This window comes from Marmota marmota, unplaced genomic scaffold (assembly GCF_001458135.2).
Source record: "Marmota marmota marmota unplaced genomic scaffold, marMar, whole genome shotgun sequence".
In the NCBI taxonomy this organism is placed as follows: domain Eukaryota; kingdom Metazoa; phylum Chordata; class Mammalia; order Rodentia; family Sciuridae; genus Marmota; species Marmota marmota.
This window is the reverse complement of record NW_025999968.1, coordinates 6920530-6944962: the sequence shown is the minus strand read 5'-3', so window position 1 is coordinate 6944962 and position 24433 is coordinate 6920530. Positions and strand designations below refer to the sequence as shown.

General features: G+C 35.3%; 1 protein-coding gene across 2 annotated transcripts in view; it reads right to left on the bottom strand.

Annotated features, from left to right (window-relative positions):
- Positions 1 to 13499: 13499 nt before the first annotated feature.
- Positions 13500 to 24433, bottom strand: part of Ccdc80 (coiled-coil domain containing 80) — a 36064-nt gene continuing 25130 nt past the window's right edge. For both annotated transcript variants that reach the window (XM_015478518.2, XM_015478517.2), the window contains 3 exons: positions 19976 to 20079; positions 15123 to 15203; positions 13500 to 13996 (listed from right to left, as the gene is read on the bottom strand). In XM_015478518.2, the coding sequence (XP_015334004.1) occupies positions 13650 to 13996; positions 15123 to 15203; positions 19976 to 20079 (532 nt within the window). In that variant the 3' untranslated portion in view covers positions 13500 to 13649. The remainder of the gene's footprint in view (positions 13997 to 15122; positions 15204 to 19975; positions 20080 to 24433) is intronic.

The window sequence follows — 24433 nt, the reverse complement described above, 5'->3', positions numbered from 1 at the left end:
TTTTTTCCACCCTCCTTTATAGAAAGTATTTATTGCTCAATGTCAAGTCTACTGTGTTAACTGACCACTTAATGAAAGAAAGGAAGAGAGGGAAAACTAAGGTAAAATGATAGGTTCTGATGTGGATGCCCTAGAGTACTTCATGGGCATACTTTTAAAAGAGGATGGTTTGAAAGTGAGAGGTCTAGAAACCATATCCTAGATGCTCTTGGAATCAAGGGATTGTATAACCTGGAGGGAAGAGTATCATGTAGGCATCTTTCCAACTTTAGGAAACTAAATTCCAGTGAGAGTGATAGGGTAACGTTATAAATACTCTCAACAAATTACATTTTTTCTGTAGAAAAAGCCTTCCTGAAGAATAGAAAGTACTAGTAAATTAACATTGAAGTTTTTAGGGAGAGATTATATTATTGGGATTTTTTAAATTTTTTTTATTAGTTGATGATGGATCTTTATTTTTATATTTATTTATATGCAGTGCTGAGAATCGAACCCAATTCTCACACATGCTAGGCAAGCGCTGTACCACTGAGCCACAACCCGAGCCCCTATTGGGATGTTTTAGAAGAGACTTCTTCATTGGTATAGAAATTGGGTCAAATAATTTCTAAAATCCCTTTCTGTATTTAGATTCTCTTCTTATGACTCAGAACTAATGCACTGAATCTACTCCATGGCTTCTGAATAGCCATTGGTTGGCACAAGATACTACCTGCAATGAGTAACCTGATCCAGCTCTGTTATTTGTCCTAGAACTGAATTTCTTGCTGTCCAGAGGGGAAGCAGGAGCACTGCTATTGGTTATAGGGGAAAAGGTGGCTAAGACCAGGATTCCAAATCCTTGGCCAGCTGCATCCTGTAGTCATAGGTGCTTAAGGTCCACATGTAGAAAACACCCTGGGCAGAACTAACTCTGGTTATAGCTAAGGCTTTTTTTTGCCTCCCTTTGTGGGTGCCCTGCCAACTAGTAAAGTGGGGTAGATTTTGTAGTTTTGTAAAAGCTACTATTGCAGAGAATCCTTTCACTTTCAAACATTTCCAACAGGTGAATGAAGCACAGCCACATCGTTGACTCCTTTTCCTTTTACTGTGTCTTGATTTTGTCCATAAGCCAGTAGGGGAAGGAGGCAGAAAATGTTAATTGCAATGAAAAAAGGGTGATTTTTTTCTTTTCTAAAACCAAGAACAGAGTTTCTGAAATTAAATAATACACATTCTCCATTTAAAGGGGAAAAAAAATTCTTACAAATCTCAGGTTGAACATTTTTTTTTTATTTTACTATTATTTAAGTACACACAAAAAAAATATAATAGGAAGTATACACTTGCTTGCTTATACTTACATATGAAAACCAAAACAAATTTACTAAATAAGATACAAAGCTATAAAACCAATAAATTCTTAATTCAAATATGAATTTAATAAAGTTTTGGTCAATAGATTCACAATAGACCCCCTAACAGCCCTGCAGAATTTCTTCCCCTATTGCTGTTTTAGTTGCTTCAAGAACCAACATGTCTCTGCTAAAATTACTGAAACCTGCTGATATTGCTAGTAATACGTTTAATCCTGCAGGGGTTTATCAAACCATGTCTCCAACAATCCCACACAGATGTGGCATGGCCAGGCTGCCAATTCCTACTGGCCTGAGTGCTGGAAAGGTTTTTAAAACATTAGCTTTATGTGTTCCCTGATGTTCTGAAAGAACTCACCAGTAAAATTGCCTGGGTTTACTTTTTTATTTTTAAGGAGGAGTACTTCCCCCCAACACACACACACACACACAACATTCTCTATTTCTTATCCTCTTCTTGGTTTACTCTTATTCATTTATATTTTGCAAACTAACCAATCAGATTTTTAAATTTATTTTAATAAGAATGTATGAATCATTTTCGCTGGCCAGCCATGGACTATGTGTGTGTGAACTATGAGCATGAGTACACGAGAGGACTGGACTGATGTTGCCTCTCTGTGTGGGATAGCTCTGCCTATGATCCCTACACAGCACGAGATGGGCGTGACCTTCTGAGATGTCTATCTGCTGACCACTAAACATCAGGAAGCTAGACTCAACCTCATGAAACCTGACCCCCCTCATTGGGGTGGAACTTTCTCCAGTGTCTTCCCTTAATAAAAAGGGGCTTCAGACCATTGTGGGAGCTGGAGCAGAGGGGTCATCGCTAAAGAATCCCAAGAAAAAGGTATTTTCTCTATCTCGATGTGATTACTTCGTGCCAACCCAATTTACCTGGGGTAACCCTGAATGACTTAGTTGCTGCAAATCAGTCTCTTAATTTCTTTAATTTCCTCTATTACTGGTATTTTCTTTCTTAGTCTTACATATGAATGTTTTTTTTTATTGGTTTATCTATTGTTTTATGTTAGTTGATTCTATTTAATTTTTTCCAGACTTTTTACTGTGGCAAAATATATATAATATAAAATTTAGTATCTTAACATTTTTAAGTGTATAGTTCAGTGGTACCCAGTATGTTATTCATATTGTAGAATATCACTTTCCATCTCTAGAATGCTTTTCTTCTTGCAAAATTAAAACTTTACATCAATTAAACAATAATTCCTCATTCCCTGTCCCCTTAGCCCTTGCAGCTTCCATTTTAGTTCTGTCTGTATGAGTCTGACTGCTCTTAAGTACTTTATATAATTGAAATTTTATAATATTTGTCTTTTGTGATTGACTTATTTCAATTACTATGTGGTAGCATATCAGAATTTTCTTGCTTTTAAGGCTGTCTGTTCCCTTATTTGTATAGACCACATTTTGCTTATCTATCTGTTGGTGGATTGCTTTCATGTTTTGACTATTGTAAATAATGCTGCTGTTAACATGGGGGTATACATGTTTCCTCAAGACCCTACTATCAGTTCCTGAATATAGACCTAGAAGTAGAATTGCTATATCATGTGGTGATTCTTTCTATTTTTAACATTTTGAGGAACTTCCACACTGTTTTTCCATGGAAGCTATACCATTTTACATTGCTACCAATAATGTTCCAGTTTCTCCATATTCTCACTGACACTTGTTTTCTGATGTTAGTTTTTTTTATTTTTTATAATAGCCATCCTAATGAGTATAAGATGGCATTTCCTTATAAAATTTGACTTGCTTTTTCCTAGTATTAGTGATGGTAATCATCTTTTCGTATGCTAATTGGCCATTGTATGTCTTAGAGAAATGCCTATTTAAGTCCTTTGCCCATTTTTTAATGAAATTGCTTTGTTATTGCCATTGAATTTTTTGAGTTCTCTATATGTTCTGGATATTAATCCCTTCTCAGATATGTAATTTGTGAATATTTTTTCCCATTCTGTTGATTGCTGCTTTACACTGTTTATAGTCTTTTGATAACACAATTTTTAAAAATCTTTTTTATAAAATCCAATTTGTTTTTTTAAGTTGTCTTTGGTTTTGGTATCATATCCAAGAAATTATTGCTAAATCTAATGCCATAAAGCTTTCACCATATTTTATCCTAAAATTTTTATAAGTTTTAGATCATAGATCCATTTTGAGTTAATTTTTACATATGATTTTTAGTTAATTTTTGACTATTGTGACTTATGTATATTATAATGTATATAATTAACTCCATCCTTTTGCATGTGCATATCCAAATTTCCCAGTATCATTTGGTGAAAAGATTGTTGTCATCATTGGATAGTGTTGGCAATCTTATTGAAAATATTTGACTATATTTGTGAGAGTCTTAATTCTATTTAGTGGTCTGTATCTGTCTGTAGGCCAGTATTACACTGTTTTGATTACTGTAGCTTTGTAGTAAATTTTTAAATCTTAAAGTGTGCATCCTCCAACTTACTTCTTCTTTTTGGGGATTATTTTGGCTATTCAGCATATCTTGAGATTCCATGTGAATTTTATTATGGGGTTTTCAATGTCTGCAAACACGAAAATTTGGCATTTTTATAGGATTGCATTAAATCCATATATTACTTTGTATTGACATCTTAATAAGATTAAGTCTTCCAATACATGAACACGAGATGTCTTTCCATCTATTTATGTCTTTAATTTCTTATGTCTTTAATATCTTGTAGTTTTTATTTCATAAGTTGTTCACCTGCTTGGTTACATGTAATTCTTAAGTATTTTACTCTTTTTGCTGCTATTACCTGAAATTGTTTTCTTTTTCAATTTTTTGAAAGATTCCTTTTTATTCTTTCATTTTAACTATAACTACAACTGATTTTTGTGTTTTGACTTTGTTTGCATCCTACTATATTGCTAACTTTGTTAATTAGCCCTAATGGATTTGTGGGTGTGCGTGGAGTGTGTGTGCAATCTCTAAGAGTTGCCTATATATAAAATTGTACTATCTGTGAATTGTATTATCTTCTTTTCTGATTTGGATGCCTTTTTCCCCCCTATTTCTTGCCTAATTGCCCTATGAATACTGTGTTGAACATAAATGTTTGAATTGGGCATTCCTGCCTTGTTGCCGATCTTAGAGGAAACGCTTCAGTCTTTACCACTGAATACGATGTTTTCTATTCAAATGGAAGATTCCTTTTTATTCTTTCATTTTCAACTTATTTGTTGAAATCAGTTGATCCAAAATAATTTAGATCTAAAATAAGTCTCTGGTATTTAGCATATAGTTCGTGATTTTTTATTCATTATGCCAATCTCTAACTTTTGATTGGAAAGCTTAATCTATATACATGTAAATTAATTGCTGATAGGAGGGACTTCTTTGTGCCATTTACTATTTTCTATGTACCTTAGAGCATTTTTTAATCCCTCATTTCCTGTATTACTATCTTCCTTTGTGTTTTCCTTTCTCATTTCTTTTTATGTATATTCTTTAGTTTTCTTTGTAGTTACCATAATGATTACATTTATTATCCTAAAGTTTACACACTCAGTTCCTTAGGGTAGTGATATGTGGGGTGCTGTTAGTTTAACTCAGTACAAATCCAAAGGCTTCAGAACCACGAGAGTGTAGCACTTACAGTCTGAGGCAAAAAGCCTGAGAACCCAAGAGATCATTAGTATACATCGTGGTGTCCAAGGACCAGAGACCCTGAAGTTCTGATCTTCAAGGTAGGAGGAGAGTGTACCAGCTCCTGAATTGAGAGAGGAAATCACCTTTTTTTCCCCCTTTTTTATTCTATTCAGGCCCTCCAGCCAATTGGCTGTCACTACCCCCACCCCACATTTGGAGCAGATCCTTCCCACTCATTTCACTGACTTACATGACAGTCTTGTCTGGAAACATTTTCACAGCCACTCCAAAATAATATTTCCTTAGGTATTACTTAATCCAGTCAAGTTAACACCTAGAATTAACCATCACAGAGGGGAAAGGATTTTTAAATCCTATGGAAATCATTTCAGTCCAAAGTTGAAGGCTGCACAATATTGAGAGGAGGAAGCTGTGATGACATTGGCTTCACCACTTTGAACTTCTGTGATCAGAAGCAATGATCAGAGCATAGCTCCCCAATATTTGGAGAACAGGGCCCTTTTTGCCCACCCTGGGTCTAGCTGCAAGCAGTCTACACCAGGAATATAAGCACAGCTCCCTGCCATGGGGCGGGGCTAAGGGGTGTGGGATTAATAGCTGTCACTGTGCTAAGAGCTAACATTGACCAAAATTAACTGCAATTTATAATCCAAACCTTCCCCTGGAACTTGCAAGTCTTCAATAGCTTCATAGTTCCAAAATAGTTGCATGAGGCCTATCTGCCAGTACATTTGTTATTCAGGTGAGGAAACAGATTCTTGGTGCCTCCTGTGCCACCATGTTACCAGAATCCTGTCTTCTAATTAATTTTTACTTTTTTAAAATTTATAATGTGTTCAATTTTTTAAGGGTTTGGCTTTTGTTCTTTTTCTACCTTGTTGAAAAAAAATGTGTATTTCCTTTTTGGTTTGTTAATGAATATGTTTAAAACTAGTAGACATCATCTGGAGGGATGTCAATGAATCCACAAAGACTGAAATATACTATTGTCATTGTCATTATTTTCTAACTGTTCTATTTTGAGTCAGGATAATGGCCTTGAGGTTTTGATTTATATTTTTGTTTATTTCTAGTTTTCACATATTTGATTAGAGAATGAGATCCATGTTCTTTTCTATTATATCTTTATTCTTTTCTATTAGAGATAAGGGATATTTTCATCATGATCACTATTATGCATGTTTCATGAGCATTTAGACAAAAGTATACTCTTTATTTTCTTAGTACAAATTTATTACAGGATGTCTGTCACTTTCCCATTGTGGTTTTGACAATTTTTTTTTATCATTCACTTGTGTCTTTTGGCACAGAAAGGTGCACGCCAGCTGTAGCTTAACAATTTGTATATTACCTTAATAATTAAAAAGTCACCATTTTTCTCATTTAATGATTTTTAATTTTAAATTTGAACAGTGTTGTTACTGATAATGTTGCACATTTCATAACAAATATAAACTATATTAATGATAATATTGCTAATGTTATAATGTTGACGTATTAATTAACTTCAACAATATTGATATCAGTGTTATATTATTTGCATGTTCTTGTTTCCATTGTTTTGACTGAATCCTTAAGTATAGTTTGGCTTTTCCTTTAGCATACAGTAAACTTTTTGAGGAAATTAGTATTGGCTTGATATTTTGACAAAAATCTGAAAGTTTCTTAAGATATTTGAAATTTATTCCATTTACATTTCTAGTCTGTTTTATTCAAAGTTGCTTTTTTTATTTTTAAAAGTAAATTTAGAACTTTATTTACAAATTTATCAACTTCAAGAATTAAAAGATAGTCATTGATTCTTTTCCCTGAAAGATGAGAAATTTATGATAATTTGCCTGCCAACTATCACTTCTTCTTATAAACGCTGGGAATTTCATCCAATATGTTTTACTGTGTTGCATCTGTTTAAAAGTTTGTGTTGCCATCTATGAAATTTGCTGTTTTAAATGATGATATGCTAAAACAATTGCAGCCTGGTGGCAATATTGGTGAGGTTATCTTTGCCTTCATGTGCAAGCATTTGGTATAACTACATAGTGACACTTGATGTCTCAAACAACAAGCCACTTTAGGACACTTTTAAGGAGAGAGTGGTCCTGGCTATTGTCTGAAAATCTTCCATTGATATCTTCTGGTAAGATCAGGAACATGCTAGCCTCTGATTTTACTGTATGAGTGTCAACAGCTTAGAAAACAAAATCCTGGAGATAGCAGAAAATCTCTTCTAAGAAATAAATGTTTCATAATTAGTTGTGTTAAGGTACAGAGAACTGCTCTATGTGGAAGACCTCAGACATCAAAGGCTATCATCCAAAAGTGACTCAAAAAATTCCGGCTTGAATTGGGAAGATACTTTAGGAATAGTTTAATTTATTTAGCTTGTATTTTTCCTTTTATGTTATTAAAGAGTAGTACCTGATAGTAAAGTACAGCAAGCAGATCAAGGAGAAGGAAAAATGGAGGAAAAGAGAAGGTTCTAGAGAATAAAATTGATCAGATTATGTTATGTGCATGCACAAAGATGGCATAATGAATCTTGCTATTATGTATATTTACAATGTACCATTAAAAAAGAGTGAGACATGATAAATATCTTTAAAAGCTCTTCAAACAAATATGAAATATTTAAAGTGATAAAAATTTATTATATTTAAATTGGCAGTGTACTATCTTAATGGGATCTAAAATAGTGGTATCTCTTAAAATTGATGCTGTCATAAATTTGCTATAATTTGGAAGTTTATTTAAAAAAATTTATTATGTGACTTTTAAGAATAGTTTGTTTGCCTTTTTGTTTATAATCTAAATTATAGTTCATTAAGCAATATTTTAATGACATTACTTCCTCATGCACAACTTTTTAATACTAACTAATCTTTCAACAAGAAGCTGTTTTAACAGTAGACTTTATTTTTCTGAAAGATTTTGGCTGGTAATACTTCCTGAGGTGTTATTTATTATCTCCAAATTTTCTGTAGTCATATTATTGCTCAGTGAGGTTTTACACTTTTGATTATTTTCTACAACCATTTAACCCAAATGACAACTTGTTTAGAAAATAATTCTTGGGTCACCTTTTTTTTCCATCAGAAATCATCTTTTTTGTACCATTTAGTGTTGCTAAGAAGTAAAGTTTTCCTACTATAATATAAATGTATAGATGTATGAGTTTGTATGTATATACATTTATATATTACATATTTTTTCTGACTGTAGATGAGCTATATTTTAAGACTTTATGCTTGAATGCCTTTCGTACAGGTCCTTTATTTTATTTAAGGTTTTTGTTTGTTTGTTTGTTTGTTTTTTGATCCTGGGGATTGAACTCAGGGGCACTTAACCACTGAGCAACACCCCCAGCCCTTTTTTGTATTTTATTTAGAGACAGGATCTCCTTGAATTGCTGAGGCTGGCTTTGAACTTATGATCCTCCTGCCTTAGCCCCTCGAATTGCTGGGATTACAGGCACACACCACCATGCCCAGCACTTTTATTTAAAGTTTCTAAGTACTATTGTTTAAACAGTTTAACATTCCAGTTAGGCCTGTTACTTGCCATAAAATAAGATAGGCATAATCTCCTTTCCCTAATCCTTTTTGCCTATACACTGAAGTTAGGCTACATGATTGAAAGCTGCTTTGAGGAAGTGGAAGAGAAGGAGTGGCCACAGAAATCTACAATGAGGGAACTGTGTGGCTGCATGCTTTTCCCATACATCGTTGATACTTTTGCTCTAAGGGCCAGTTTCAAAAGGTAGGAATAATACACACCAGGTACTATATATGAAAAGGGGTTATCACTTGAATTTTACTTTGTTCCCTGGTTTAGTATTAAGCTCCCTGCTTTGGTGATAACTCAGCTTAAACTGAAGAACCTTGAAAGCAGCACATAAGTTTTCTTTAGAAATTGTCTACTAGAATTTTTAATATTTTGTACTTATGTAATATTGTATATATTTTTGTATTATGTATATACATTTAATAGAGCATATAAAGTATTTTTATATTTTGTATCTTTATATGTGAAGTTATATGTTATGTAGAGATTTCCCATATGCAAAGATTTCCCAAGTTCATATATTTGTTTTTATTTGTTTGTTTCTGGTGCTTGGGTTCAAGCCCAGGGCCTTAGGCATGCTAGTCAAAGCACTCCACCACCGAGCCACATCCCCAGACCAGCAAATTCATAAGTTTGAAATGGCTGACCAGACTCCACAGAATATACTCACGTAAAACTTTTATTTAAAGTCACAAGATATAGCACATCAAACAAAAGAAAATATAGACACTGAGAATCCAAAAGGTATCATGTGCCTAAGCTCTCCAGGGTCTTGATTTGTATGCATAGACCACACTGTGTCCACTGTCTCCAACTTAAACCAACAAGCTCTGTGTAAAAAATCCTGACTTTGGATGACCTCAAAGTAAAATTTCTGAGCAGAGGTTTTAATGCCTTTTAGGCTGTGTCATCAGCCAGGCTTACTTAATCTGTTATGCCAGTTGGAAACCATCATTAAAGAAACTGACCCTGGGGATCACCAGGGTAGTGTCAGACATTAAACAACACATCATAAATCTCATTGCACTTATCTTGGCCAAGAATCAAAAGCTGAACATACTGATATATCCCCAAAGGTAAAGATAGAGCTTTATCACTCTAGCCATGAACCTCCCTGTACCCTCCTCACACCTCCTTTCTCCTGTTAGGAAGCTGGGTGGAACAGAAAGGAAAAAAAAAAAATGAGTTGGCATAGCTATATTTCCTATCTTAGGCCTGTCAGCCACAATTGACCCTATGTTACAGGCAATGAACTACAAGTGTGTTAATTATCTTTCCAACTGTGCAATTTCTCCATGTTGGGGATGGTGAATAGGCATATATTTCTCACAGCTTATGCTATGAGATTTTAAATATTCCCTCAATCTTAATGAATTTTCTTTTCTATGAATTCATTGATTTTTATCCATTTTGGTTTACTTCAAGGAGAAGGTAGTTTTTTAAAAAAGAATTAATACTAGTGCCAGCATCTTTCATGGACACCCAGATAGCTTTTTGAGAGAGGTAATAAATTCCTAGGAGAAGCTGTGTCTGCACTCTGAGTATCCAAAAGCCATTATGACAGTGTAGCTAATATGAGGTCATTGCTCAAATCATGGGGAGCCTGAGGAAAGAGCAATGTAATAATTCTAGTCTCCAAACGATTGTAGAACTATCATTACTCATCATTCTCCCTGGTCTCTTCCTCCTACCTTCCTCTACTCCACACAGAGACTCACCATTGAACACACATATGGTCTTATATGCCTGTGTGTATCAGGTATTTGCATATATCAAGGCTCCTACCTATTCTTAACTAGGTCTTCCCAAATTTGAGCATATTTCTAGAACAGGGCCTATCCTTGTTCTAATTTGCTTCTCAAGGGACAATTTGTGAGAAGAAGCAAGCCAAAGATTAAAATGAGGATTAAAGGAGACAAATTGAATGGTGGAAAAGCTTATAAGAGAAACTTACCCTTTCTCTAATATTTTGGGGAGAGGGAGAAGAAAGTCAGACTTGCTTCCATCAGGGATGGGCAATCTTCCAGAAATTATTTGCCAAGTTATTCCTTACCTCCTCCTCTTTATGAATCTCCTTTCATATTATGGATAGCCTTGGAAAGGTGACACCTTTAGAATATTAGTTACATCAAATCAATTGTAGATATCAGAACCAGATGAATCATGGAAATAGAAAAATAAGCCAAAGAGAGACAGGAAGAAGGGAGGAGGAAAGCCAAAGAGATTTCAGTCTTACTTATCTAAAATCACCCCATTCCTTTGCCTGGCTCCCTTGGCCCCATGCACTTGGGGGTAGAAGACTCTTTGTTTACTTTGTAGAAGTGCTACTAGTTAAGTTCTCTGCAGTCTGTTCAGCAGGCTGTGCAGTTGTCTAAGCTTTAGGATGTCAGAAGTGTAATGCACATATGGTCACCAAATTAGGAAATTGTTGAAGAACAAGTATGTGCCTTATTAGAGTGCCTCTGAATGTTCAGGATGCTCACAGTCCTTACTAACATGAATGCCTTAGAATCTCATGTCTGGCTATGGGGAGTAGAGGTGGTGACCCCACTGGGTAGTATATTATGTTGGAAAGAATTCAGTGAAGTCATTTAATATCTTTCTCCATTCCCATAAATAAATAAATAAATATATATATAAAATTAGAAGTCGATTCTGAGCTATCAAGTCTGGCTTTTCTGAGAACTCAGTGTAGATTCAATCATTGGAAGTCTCTGAATTTAGCACTGTACACCCTAACTGCCAAAAAAGATTCACAAGTATCAAAGAAACCACAACCCAAATATCTATTCTCACTCCCTCAAGGACCTAAATTAGTATTCAACTCAGATCTCTAGCAGATCTCTGGTAAAAAAGCAGTTTTTTTTAAAAAAAGAAGTCTTCCAGACTTCCCCAATTCTATTAATTCCACAATCTTTCTTAAAACCTGTATTTCGTTTTTTCTTAGTTTTCTTTTTTTCCTGTTAGAAGGTAATGCTTTTATATAAAACTAATATCTAGATTTTAAACTATCTAGTTTGTATCACCAGAAGACAAAGATACAGGTTACCGAGTTCTTCAATCTTCCCATTTTCTGAAATATACTTTGTATTTTCCAGATTATATAATTTAAGGACATTGGTCAACAACAGCATCTTCCTCTGTGTTCTGGTCCCTCTGCTAAGCTGTGGCTTATTCTACAGCACTTCAAATGATGACTCATGAGTTTTCAACCCGTTCATTTAGAAGAAGGGAAAGTTTAAATTCATTGCTTCCTAGTGAAACCAGAGAATTCTTTTTTAAAAAAGGAATCTCAGGTTATGAAAGAGTAGTGTCTTTCTTTAGTTAAAGGAACTAGAATTTTTTTCAATATTAGTTTGTAAGTAAATTTTTAAATATTCCTATCTAATTCATTTCCTTGGGAGATGAAACTTCATCATTATTATGTTTCCTGAAATTCAGAGTATTTGGATGCCTTACTTAGTCCTTACAATTTCAGAAGAAATGGCAAAGAAATCCATTTTATTGGCAATTTTAAACTGTGTTTCACCTTGACAAAAATTTGACAGCAAAGCCTATCGATCGACCTGAATTTCCACCTGTGCACCTGAGGCAACTGGTACAGATTGTCTAGAAAGAACAGGAAAGCTGTCCACCATGGGAGAGGTGTGAGGTGAGAGCATAGTTTACACACTGAAAGTACTGTGTTTCTTATGTCACTTGAACTTTCTGGACCTTGACTGCCTGTAAAACAAGTCAGAATTAATGGTCTTTATGGATAATGAGGAATAGAACAAGTAATTTCTGAAGTTCATTGAGCAACAAATTCCACTTTTACTATCATTTATTCATAACAAAGTACAGATGATATAAAGATAAATTGGCACATATGAGCTAATAGCAAACATTTACATGGGGCTTGAACACATCTATTAGTATATGTGCTCATTATAGGGAAAAACCAATACCAGGTGATTTGGCAAATTAGTTCTTAACCACAGTACCAAACAATAAGCTTCCTCATAATTAACAGAGGATGGTGCCTTCCGGATGCTAGATGCCTGACTGCCTGACTGCAAGTAATCTCATAAATATTGCCTAATATTACTTGGTAAATATTTATTGAAATAAATAAAAGAAAAGCAGAAAAAAAGCAAGGAAAGAAGGAAAAGAGAGAAGGAGAAAAAATAGCTTTGGCATGCTATATGTAAAAAAATTAATGTTCTTTTTCAAAGACAAGAATTATACCCTTTTGCAGTCCAGCTGCACTTTTATCCACTATAACTTGATAATATTTCCTTTTAAAATAAAAGAACCCTGGGACACAATATCCTTCCTTTCAAGTTTTTTTTTTTTTTTTTTTTTTTTTTTTTTTTTTTAAGATCCAGTATGGCAATAGACCCATTTAGCAAGTTAAGTACAAGGGGCCTGGATATTCCATGCTCTGGTAAGAACGAGTATCATCTTTGGCCAGATTCCGGTGAGGATTCCCCTCTCCCCTGATCTCTCTTTCTCTGAATCAGACACAAAAAAATATCAGAAACAAGGCAGGAAGTGTCTATAGCAAAGGTAGGTTTGGTTTTTCTCTAGCCTTTGGTATCAAGCTTAATGAAACTCATACACAGTCTAATCTATCTTATATATTTTTAGGCTGACATTTCAAAAAATGTTATATATTCTCTATTCTGTCCAAATGTTTCCTGAAGACATTTGTGCTGAGATGTTTAATTGTCTTTAATAATCACAGTTTTCACTCAACTGTGAAAAAAAGGAGGGAAGGTATAAATATTTATTTTATAGAATTTTGCATAGCAAGTAATTTCCATTATGTAAGAAATGGGAAATAATATCCATTTGCATTATTTAGCACCACATACCCTCCAGTTAGATAAACAATTATTCCAAATTTTTCTATTAATGAAGTTTCAGTAACAACTCATGAGTAGGTGAACGTTTGCTTTTTATTTAGTCTTGGAAGAACACTGAAAGAAATAGGCAGGGAATGTGACAGTGTGGAAGAACTCCTTATGTAGCTAGCCATGTGTGGCTTGTCAACTTCAGGGGAATCTGGGGATAACGTTACATATTTCCATTTAGTAAGGGTATCCATGGTGGTAACTCTCATGATGACGGTAGTCATCCTGATAACCATCCTGGTACCCTTGGTGGTAATTATGGTAACCATAGCCTGCGTACTCATCTTCTGGACACCGCATCCCCAATGACTGCTGAATGGCCATCTCTTGTCTCCGAAGTTGCATCGAATCAATTAAATCATACACGATGACCATAGACCACATTGGAGAAGGGTACCAGGATTTGACATTTCCGTCTTTTCCAACTAGAAGCATGGAGAAGTACTCTGGGCTCACTTGAAAATAGTTACGTATGTCTTTCACCAAATGGGCAGGAACGTCCTCTCGCTCAACAACAGAGCTCCCTAGAACAGCATTGGAATAGTTGTTAGTGAAGTAAAGAGTCAGAGCTCATAAAAACATCAAAGTGAGAGGAAATCACTCTGAGAATAGAGAGAAGGTCCAAGAGCCTCTTCCCTTTAGCTCAAAATCCAATTAAAGAAGTTTCATCTGGGTTTTTTTCCTGCTAGAAATTAAGTATTCCTAGTGTTCTGCAACATTATTAATGTCAAACTTTGGGGCACATGACACCTCTTTTGTAGGAATGTTTAAAAATATCAAACCAATCCCTTAATTTAAAAATTGGACAGCAAAGCCCATCGACCTGAATTTATATCTGTGCACCTCAGGCAACTGGTACACATTGTCTTCCCAAGATCAACTTCTTTAAAATTTGTCACTAACAAAGATATTATTCATGTTTCTAAGTCTACTTCCAATCAGCTTAGTGACTTCTTTGCAATTACAATTTTTCTTTTGATGCTCATCTTTATAACAAATACCTTACTTCTTTGAAAAATACTAATTATGTTATGATCTGGATGAATTTAATTAAAGTATTATGGTGAGTGGACAAAAAAAGAAAGAAGAGAAAAAGGACTAATATTTTCTAGGGATCTGCTCTGTGGGGCACTGTGCCAGGTGTTTACACATATCTCATTTAAAGATTTGTTGGTCTTGGAAAGAAGAATTAGAAGGATTGGATTTGCTTTCTGAAACCTTCAGTCAATAGTCATTTTCTCTCAGCTTCTCTAAGCCTTTTTATTTCCTTATCTGTTGAATGGGAAGCAAGGAAATATGACCTATGTCATAAAACTATTTTGAGAAATAACCCAAAAAGAAAATGCTGTCTAAACCATAAAGCCTTACGCAGACAAAAAACAAAAAAAAAAACCCTGCTATTTTAGTTGAGAAAATGGGTGTTTTTACTTTTACTTTGAAGGATTTTATATTAGAAACAATATTTGTCCTTGCATTCCACCCCCTTCCCCTACACGCATCCTGCGCACACACCCGTGCTTGCACACATACACACAACACACACAGAGGAAACTTTGTTCATCTTTGAGGTATATCTACTGCTTGCATTTAACTTAATATGATTTAACTGAACTTAACACTCATTCATATTATTTTAAAATCTCATGTTACCATTAATCGGGAATAGTTCTAAAACTCCGCCAACTTCCTCTCCAATGCCCAGAAGCTTTAGAATAGTTATGTGGCGCAGACCTGAGAGAAAAAAGAAAGACACAAGTTAGAGGAAAGAATTCTAAGATATCTTTTACTGCCAAGGACCTGATAGCTAACAATTCAAAATCTCTTAAAAAGAATATAAAAATACAACCAAGCAGAATTAATCTATTTTAATTTTATCCATAAGAAAGGAGTACTTTTAAAACCTTGAAAAGGGACCAATTGCTGATTTTAGGAATAACAAGAATCAGATTGGGGGTTATAGATTGAAATGGAAGAATCTGTTCTATAACTGTCATTCTTACTATTAAATGAAGAAAATGAACATTGAAACATTAAAATATCTGAAGTCTGCAATCTAAGCTGATTAGTTTTCTGAAAAAAGTTGAACCTAAAGTGATAATAGCTTTTATTAGATAATTTTATTTGAGAAAAGACTGCAGGTTCCATCTATCAGGATGGTTAAAGAACTAGCCCTGCTTAATCCTGAAATAGTTTGTTAGTTTAACTTGCAAGTTTTTATCACTTATTTGGAAGATGCAAGGGAGCCTTCACATCCTCAGCGAAAGTTTCAGGGATGGAGAGATAGATGGTTAGGCCTTATTAGCTTGTTGAAATATTTTTGAAGATGAAATGCATGTGAAGAGATTCAGAAGAAAGAAAATTGGAAAATGAGTTGGGTATGGTGGTGCACGCCTGTAATCCCAGTGGCTTTGGAGGCTAAGACAGATGAATAGAAAGTTCAAAATCAGCCTCAGTGACTTAAGGCCCTGAGCAACTTAGGAGCCCTTGTCTCAACATAAGAGCCCTAGGGGACAAAAGAAAGAAAGAAAGAAAAAAAAAAAAAAGAAAGAAACTGTGAAGACAAAGAGGTTGTCAAATCCTCATGTCAAGAATTTAGACAAATTCTCAGAGTAATAACTTGGAGCTAATAATAAGATTATTGATGGTATTTATTGTTCAGGGGCGAAAATTAAAAGCTGCCTTGGGAAGGCTTTTGTTAAAGAGCCAAAATCAAGATGAAATGTTATTATTCACAATTTTATGTTTTTCTTTTTGCCTTTACCCTTTTCCCAGAGAGGTGAAGCATTCTAGTCTAAATATTGTGAGTCATATTTCAAAAGGAAATATCATGAATTTAATCATTCCTGGAAAATATAACTTGTTCACATTTCCTGGATATTACAAAAGGGTTTGATGTGGGACCAGCTTTGTGCACAGAGATTAAAAATAAAACACCACCTAGTAGTTACTGCAAAGGCATCTTTAAAAAGTTAGCAAACCATGATTTTATTTATATGCTTACTGTGGTAAGTAATTAACTGTTCTAAGAACTTCTGTCTTACCTTGCACCATTGAGGACTATAATTTTAAATATGCTTAAGAATACTAGCACAACTGAATTTTCTATATGCTGATACAAAGTCTAAAATTATGAACCTGGATAATAGGACCGTGAGTAAAAATCCATGAATTTTTCTTACCATTTTGAGCTAGTTTTTTGTTTTCTTTTGAGTTAATTGACATCTTAAAATTGAAAAGTACTTATAATTTTACAGGTACAAATTTATACCAAGGAACCAGGTCCTGATAATGCTCCACAAAACTTAAATATACATTTTTTTAATTTTATTTATTTTTTATTTATATATGAAAGCAGAATGCATTACAATTCTTATTACACATATAGAACACATTTTTCATATCTCTGGTTGTATACAAACTATAGTCACACCAATTTGTGTCTTCATACATGTACTTTGGATAATAATGACCCCATGTCCCCTCCCTTTCCCTCCCACTCCTCTGCCCTATCTAGAGTTTGTGTATTCCTCCCATGCTCCCTCTCCCTATCCCACTATGAATCAGCCTCCTTATATCAAAGAAAACATTCGGCATTTGGTTTTCTGGGATTGGTTAACTTCACTTAGCATTATCTTCTCTAACTCCATCCATTTACCTGCAAATGCCATGATTTTATTCTCTTATTGCTGAATAATATTCCATTGTGTATATATGCCACATTTTTTTTATCCATTCATCTATTGAAGGGCATCTAGGTTGAGTCCACAGTTTAGCTATTGTGAATTGTGCTGCTATAAACATTGATGTGGCTGTGTCCCTGTAGTATGCTTTTTTAAGTCCTTTGGGTACAGACCAAGGAGAGGGATAGGTAGGTCAATGGTAGTTCCATTCCCAATTTTCCAAGAAATCTCCATGTTGCTTTCCATATTGGCTACACCAATTTGCAGTCCCACCAGCAGCATATGAGTGTACCTTTTCCCCCACATCCTTGCTAACATTTATTGTTGTTTGTCTTCATAATAGCTGCCATTCTGACTGGAGTGAGATGAAATCTTAGACTGGTTTTGATTTGCATTTCTCTAATTGCTAGAGATGTTGAACATTTTCCATATATTTGTTGATTGATTGTGTATCCTCTTCTGAGAAGTGTCTGTTCAGGTCCTTGGCCTATTTATTGATTGGGTTATTTATTTTTTTGGTGCTTAGCTTTTTTATTTCTTTATATGCCCTAGAGATTAGTGCTCTATCTGATGTCTGAGGAGTAAAGATTTGCTCCCAAGATGTACTCTCTCTATTCACCTCACTGATTGTTTATTTTGCTGAGAAGAAACTTTTTAGTTTGAGTCCATCCCATTTATTGATTCTTGATTTTAAGTTTTGTGCCACAGGAGTCTTATTAAGGAAGTTGGGGCCTAATCCCACATGATGGAGATTAGGGCCTACTTTTTCTTCTGTTAGACACAGGGTCTCTGGTTTTATTCCTAAGTCCTTGATCCATTTTGAGTTGAGTTTTGTGCATGGTGAGAGATAGGGGTTTAATTTCATTTTGTTGCATATGGATTTCCGGTTTTCTCAGCACCATTTGTTGAAGAGGCTTTCTTTTCTCCAATACATGTTTTTGGCACCTTTATCTAATATAAGATAAATGTAATTTTGTGGGTTAGTTTCGGTGTCCTCTATTCGGTACCATTGGTCTAGCAGTCTGTTTTTGGTGTCAATACCATGCTGTTTTTGTTACTATTGCTCTGTAGTATAGTTTAAGGTCTTGTATAGTGATGCCACATGCTTTACTCTTCCTGCTAAGGATTGCTTTAACTATTCTGGGTCTCTTATTTTTCCAAATGAATTTCATGACTGCTTTTTCTATTGATATGAGGTATGTCATTGGGATTTTGACTGGAATTGCATTAAATCTGTATAGTGCTTTTGGAAGTATGGTCATTTTGATAATATTAATTCTGCCTATCCAAGAGCAAGGTAGATCTTCCCATCTTCTAAGTCTTCTTTGACTTCTTTCTTTAGGGTTCTCTTATTTTCATTATATAGATCTTTCACCTCTTTCGTTGATTCCCAAATATTTTATTTTATTTTTTGAGGCTATTGTAAATGGGGTAGTTGTCCTCATTTCCTTCTCAGAGCATTTGTCACTGATATACAGAAATGCCTTTGATTTATGGGTGTTGATTTTATATCCTGCTACTTTGCTGAATTCATTTACTAGTTCTAGAAGTTTTTTAGTAGAACTTTTAGGGTCTTCTAGTATAGAATCATGTCATCAGCAAATAGTGCTAATTTGAGTTCTTCTTTTCCTATATGTATCCCTTTAATTTCTTTTGTCTAATTGCTCTGGCCAGTAAACACATCCTTTTTTAAATTAAGTAGTTTTATAATTAACTAATGATTCTTCATCCTAATAGATGTATTAAAATAAAGCCAAGAATGGTGGCTACTGGGGAGTTTGAGGCAGGAGGATTGTTAATTTTGAGGTCAGTTTCAGCAATTTAGCAAGAATCCCTGTCTCAAAATAAAACTTAGAAGGGCTGAGGGTGTGACTTAGTGGCAGAGTACTCGCCTGGCATCCACAAGGCCCTGGATTTGATCCCCAGTACCGCAAAAAAATAGAGTATCAAAATAATGCTGATTCATCTATGTTCTATTTATGAACTTTTTAATCTGTGACCTTTAACTACTTCCTCTTTTCCCCTATGTCCCTAGTAACTCCTAATTTCCCCTGTGCAGATGCATAGCACATATGTGACTTCCATTTTTGAAATTGCTATCATCTTCTAAGTTCACCACTGAACTTAGTACTAAATTGTATGTATTGTGCTTTGTACTGTCTATATGTCCATACTCAGCCCACTAGTATAGTAATGTTTGGTAAATAATGTTATCTCTTTGTTTTCAAAATACTGAGCAATTCACTACAAATGAACAGTAAACTGTGTTTCTTTGTGACCTGTTTGGATTTAAAACAAGGTTCTGTTTAACAGATCTTTCTGTCTTTTTAGTGTCCAGGTATAGATCAAAATCCTTTTTAAGGGAAAGGTAAGAGTATAGTCTGCTTCAATTAATATATACATTCACAAAGCTATTCCTAGTTTACAGAAGATATTTAATCTGTGAAGAAGAATCCAGTAATGGTACCTAAGTAAATACCCAAATATTACCAAAATAAATAATGATATCTAGGCTTTACCATCTAGATATGTTTATTAAAAAACATAATCAGACAACAAACAGTAAAGATCCTCAAAAGTAAAGAAGTAGATATTTAGATATTTTCAAATACCTTAATGAGGAACATTAAAAGAAAAAATTCTATAATTGACTAAAGCTCCAGTCTGAAGGCAACTTTATATTCAATATAATGGAGCATGTGTCTGGGAATCTGCAGACTGGACTGGGGAATATTTGGATGATCTAAGTGTCTGCGTTATTTTTCAGAATTGACCAGAAAAAGAGTGGTATGGAAAGCAGAAATGAGGTGACTCCCCACTCACCAAAATTGCATGCCTGACCACTGAGGGCAGAGAGCTGCTGTGAATAAGCCCAGTCTTCATCATTGGGAGCAGAGATCACCAGCAAACGCCTCCTCCATCGGAACCTGGAACAGAAGCACAAGGCTAGGGCCACTGCTTCAAACAATAGATGCCAGTATAAGATTGCAACATAACGCTAGCTGTCAGTTTTTTCCATGCCCAGAATAAAAATCACTGACCCACAAAACTGTCCTGGGAATTCTCAAATTAAGCTGCATTACCACATTCTTGAACTTTTTCTGTTGTATCTTCACAGTCTGCCTACTTCAGTGTTTGTATGATGGGTCACATATGAGTCAACGGTGATGAGGTCACTTGCCTGATGAGGTCACTTGCAGAGAACAAAGCTCTCAAATGTAATGAAAACTGGCTAAAACTGGATGTTAAACGGTAGCATCAGAAGTAAGGAACACAGAAGAAAAATGAAGAGAACTCAAGTCCTGGCTCAGTTCCTTCAAAGGCTTATAAGGGGTTAAAAAATATGTGGACAAGAAACAGAGGAGAGAATGACAACTGAATTTTAAGTAGATGATAGTGACAGAAAGTAGAGAAATGGAAAAGCTGCTCAAAGGGTCAAAGAGGGTTCCTTAAAAAGCAAAACACCATATACCCTCCTCAGGAGCCAGTGGTTCTTCCAGAGCAAATGCAGGTCTAAAATTTACCTTCTTATCATTAATAAGAGTCAACACAGAGTACTCCTATGACATGGAAAGGTGTTAAACCCTGTGCCAGAGGATTTTAGGATATATAATAGTAAACTTGACTTATGCTCTTACAGCTCTGACATGGTAGGATAGTAGAAAGAGCTCTTGTCTTGAAGCTGGGAAACCTGAGTTCAAGTTTCTCACTACTATTTTTGGGGGTATCCTTAGTATGTCACACAATTCACTAGGTCTCCATTTTTCCCTAGTCTAGAACTGAAAATATCAGTGTCTACTTCAAAGGAATGTTACAAGAATTAAACTCCAAAACCTAACAGTGTGACTTATCCACACAATAACATGGGTGTAGAAGAGCATATCAAAATTTGCAGGCTCCTGATGATAGAATTTTATCTACTGACAGACCTTAGACATTATCTATTGCAATGCCATATGAAAACCTATTCAATTCTTATGACTGTAAAGCATTTTATAGCTCACTTTCACCACAAGTAAGTTCCTCACCAGGGTCAAAAAGAGCATACTGTATTTCCTCCATTTCACAGAGGACAAAATGACACTTAAAGAAGTAAGTAACTTTCCCAACTGGTAAATCTCAGGTGGTACCAAAATACAGATTTCTATGCCGCCTGGTCTAGTGGTTTCCCTAGTCTGCCACCCACCGAGGTGACGCTTAGCTAGCACTCTCAAGGTCCCCAATGAGGTATGAAAGATGGAGAGTGTCTTCTGCCTTCAGTGCAAATGACCACAGGGCGTTAGGCACTTCACCAAGCTGGCAGCCAGATGATTTTATTCACAGCTTCTTCCCTGCCCCTTCTAGTTTCAGAGTGAACATGAGAATTTTCAACTCTGAAGAAAATGGCCTCTTGGGGGAACGGTGGTTTGGGAGAATGAGAGAAAATGATAGTCTGACAAAATACAACCTCTGAATGGATGGCTGTCGCAAGGCTTGCCAAGAATTGCTTGCTGTGACATTACATTTGCTTCCTCTGCTTGTTTTTCTTCAAAGGGAAAGAAAAACTCAAATCTCCACTGAGGATAAAGAGATGAATGTTTTTGGCACAGAGGAAAGGTAAAGAGTATCTGAGACTGTCCGAAGTTTCCTGGGAAAAGGAACAGTGAAGGCTGTCGGGTCACAAACACGGTCTCCTGTACTTCCCTGCTTCCTTAGGAGGCATGCCAGACCAGCACTGGTCCCCAGCCAGGATCCCAACCCGGCCAGCCTTCCTGGCCTCACACAGTGCAGTAGGGTGTCCTGGAGGGAGCTATTTTGGGTGAAGTCTATTTTGGCTTGTTTACCTGTGTGCACCACTGAGTGTAGTCCTGATGGGAGAGGGATGGGAGCTGAGATTCCTTGTCCCAGACACAACTGACAGAAGTCATTTCCCCCAGGTAATGATCATCATTCTTCCCACAGACCTTCACATGAGGATACAAGGCCCCAATACGCGACACTGAAGGAAATAACTTCAACACATGCAACTGAGAGATGTGAACTGGACCCAGATCCTTATTTTGGAAAAATTGTTTTTCTGTCACTTTAGCTTTTCGGTAAATAAAAATCCTACAAGCTAGGCATATATTCGTTTCTCTTAGCTGGCATTCCCAATTTAGTGTGCATATGCCCACTCTTTGGGGCTTCTGTCTCAGGAAAAGGTAATTATAGCCCGAACCAAATGAGGATTGCTAAAGACCAGACTGGCTTCAGGGTCTGGTCAGCTGAAACCAGACTGTGCAGACTCACCAACAACTCAGCACATTTGAAGGAAAATTCCCATTTGGATACTGGTATTCACAGAACCACTTTGTTTATTTCATTTCTCTTGGCCTTGTTTCAATTCTCAAGTATTTACCGAATCTCTCTCACTTCTCCTTTAATGACAAAATTCTCTAATAGGAGCTGAATTAACTGACCCTAGTACCACTATTAGCTAGCACTTACTGAATACTTACTTTGTGCTAGGTCCTAGGCCATCATTACCTTTAATATTGAATTTATCCATCACAGCAATCTTAAGAATAGACACACTTATTATTTTGCAAAAGCCCAGAGTATTTAATTCACCCAAGGTCACACACAGTGAGTTGAAAACCAAGATTCCAACTCAGGGATGTCTTGGTCACTCCTTTAGTAATATGCTATTCCATTTTAATTTTTAAGATCAATGATAATTATCAGCAGAATAATATCGTGAGTTGTGGCCACCATGGGACAATTAAATTAAAATCAAATGCCATCTTGAATATCCATAGTAGGCAAATGTTCCTAAAACAGTAATGACTGGAGGAGTTTTTAAGGCTCTTAAATTAGATGGAAAATACCTTGGCATATTTTAGGACCCCATCTATGTTAAAAGACTGTAGATGCAAAATATTTGTTTGTACATGTCATAAAAATCAAAGAAATGCCAAATTCAAGCCAATGACCAATCTGGGTAATAATGTAAGCTTTTGTGAATGAACAAAATCAAGGTAATGTCACCTTTCCTTTAAAATTTTGAAATCCTTGACATAATGATTATTAAAAAAAAATACTCTCCCTGGAGAGGGTGAAAGAATCCCATAAGATGCCTGTAGCTGCAGGTCTCAAAACTGCCCCAAATCTTTGGTTTTAAGTAACATCAATGAATTAGATGATAGGTATCTGCTTTAGAGAGTGGGCAACTGAGTTTACCTGGAGATTTGTATTTCAATAGGTTTGCATCTTTCACTCCTAGGAGTGAAAAGATTTAATTTCAAAATTAAAAAGAAAAAGTTGCCAAAGAATCAAAATCATAATAATTATATATTTATATGATATATATTTAAGAATATGTATTTATAAATGTGGATACACTTTATCATATATTTTAAAAGGATTCTTTTCTATACTTACAATTTATGTTCTTGTATAGCTTAAAAACATTTGGTCTAATAAAATGACAACCTTAAAATTCAAATTACAATGTGTATCTGAATAATTGGTTAGGAAGTGTAATTTAAGTTGAGATCTTACTAACTGTACACAGTTTCAGAACATCTAAGAAAACTTTAGATTCCCTGTATCTATAAGATAACTTATTAAAGTTAAATATCATTTAAATACTCAGAGGCTTGGGTTGTGTATTTCAAATAATTAAAAGAAATAAATGTATAATGGGTCTGTGAAATGATGAAGCTGTACTGGATTTGTAAGCAATAGCAAAGTCCTCTTAAACGTGGTAGCCAACATGTGCTGGGTTATAAATAAAAAAATAAATTTTAACTTAAAAGTTAAAGAGAGAACTGAGGTCTTCAAGTTATAACATGAATATATTTAACATTGATTGTTATGTCTCAGTGCCCCAGAACTTGAAGAAAAGTCATCTGTTCAGTGGAACCCTGAGCCCTTTCTCAGCCTAGAGTGGCTGAAGGCTGGGTTGGGCTTAAGTATTAATGAAGGTACCCCCTTCCGTTTCTATCTGGGATATTTGCACTGGACTGAGAATCTGGATTAAGGAAGTCTCAGGTTCCTTTCAGTTCTGAAATCCTGTGATTTTAAGAGTGTCTTCCTTCACTTCAAACTCTGGACCTCTAGATTCAGAACTAAAAATAATTCACATTATATTTTCAAAAGGAGCATAAGATAAAAAGGTAGATATTGGAAATCAGATTGTCCTGGAGCCACTGACTCCTGTAATTAACTCTAGCTCTGAGATTAGAGAAAGTTGTTTATCTTCATTAGCTTCAGTTGTAATGTAACGATTGTTATGGATCATGGGATTATACTGAAGATTAA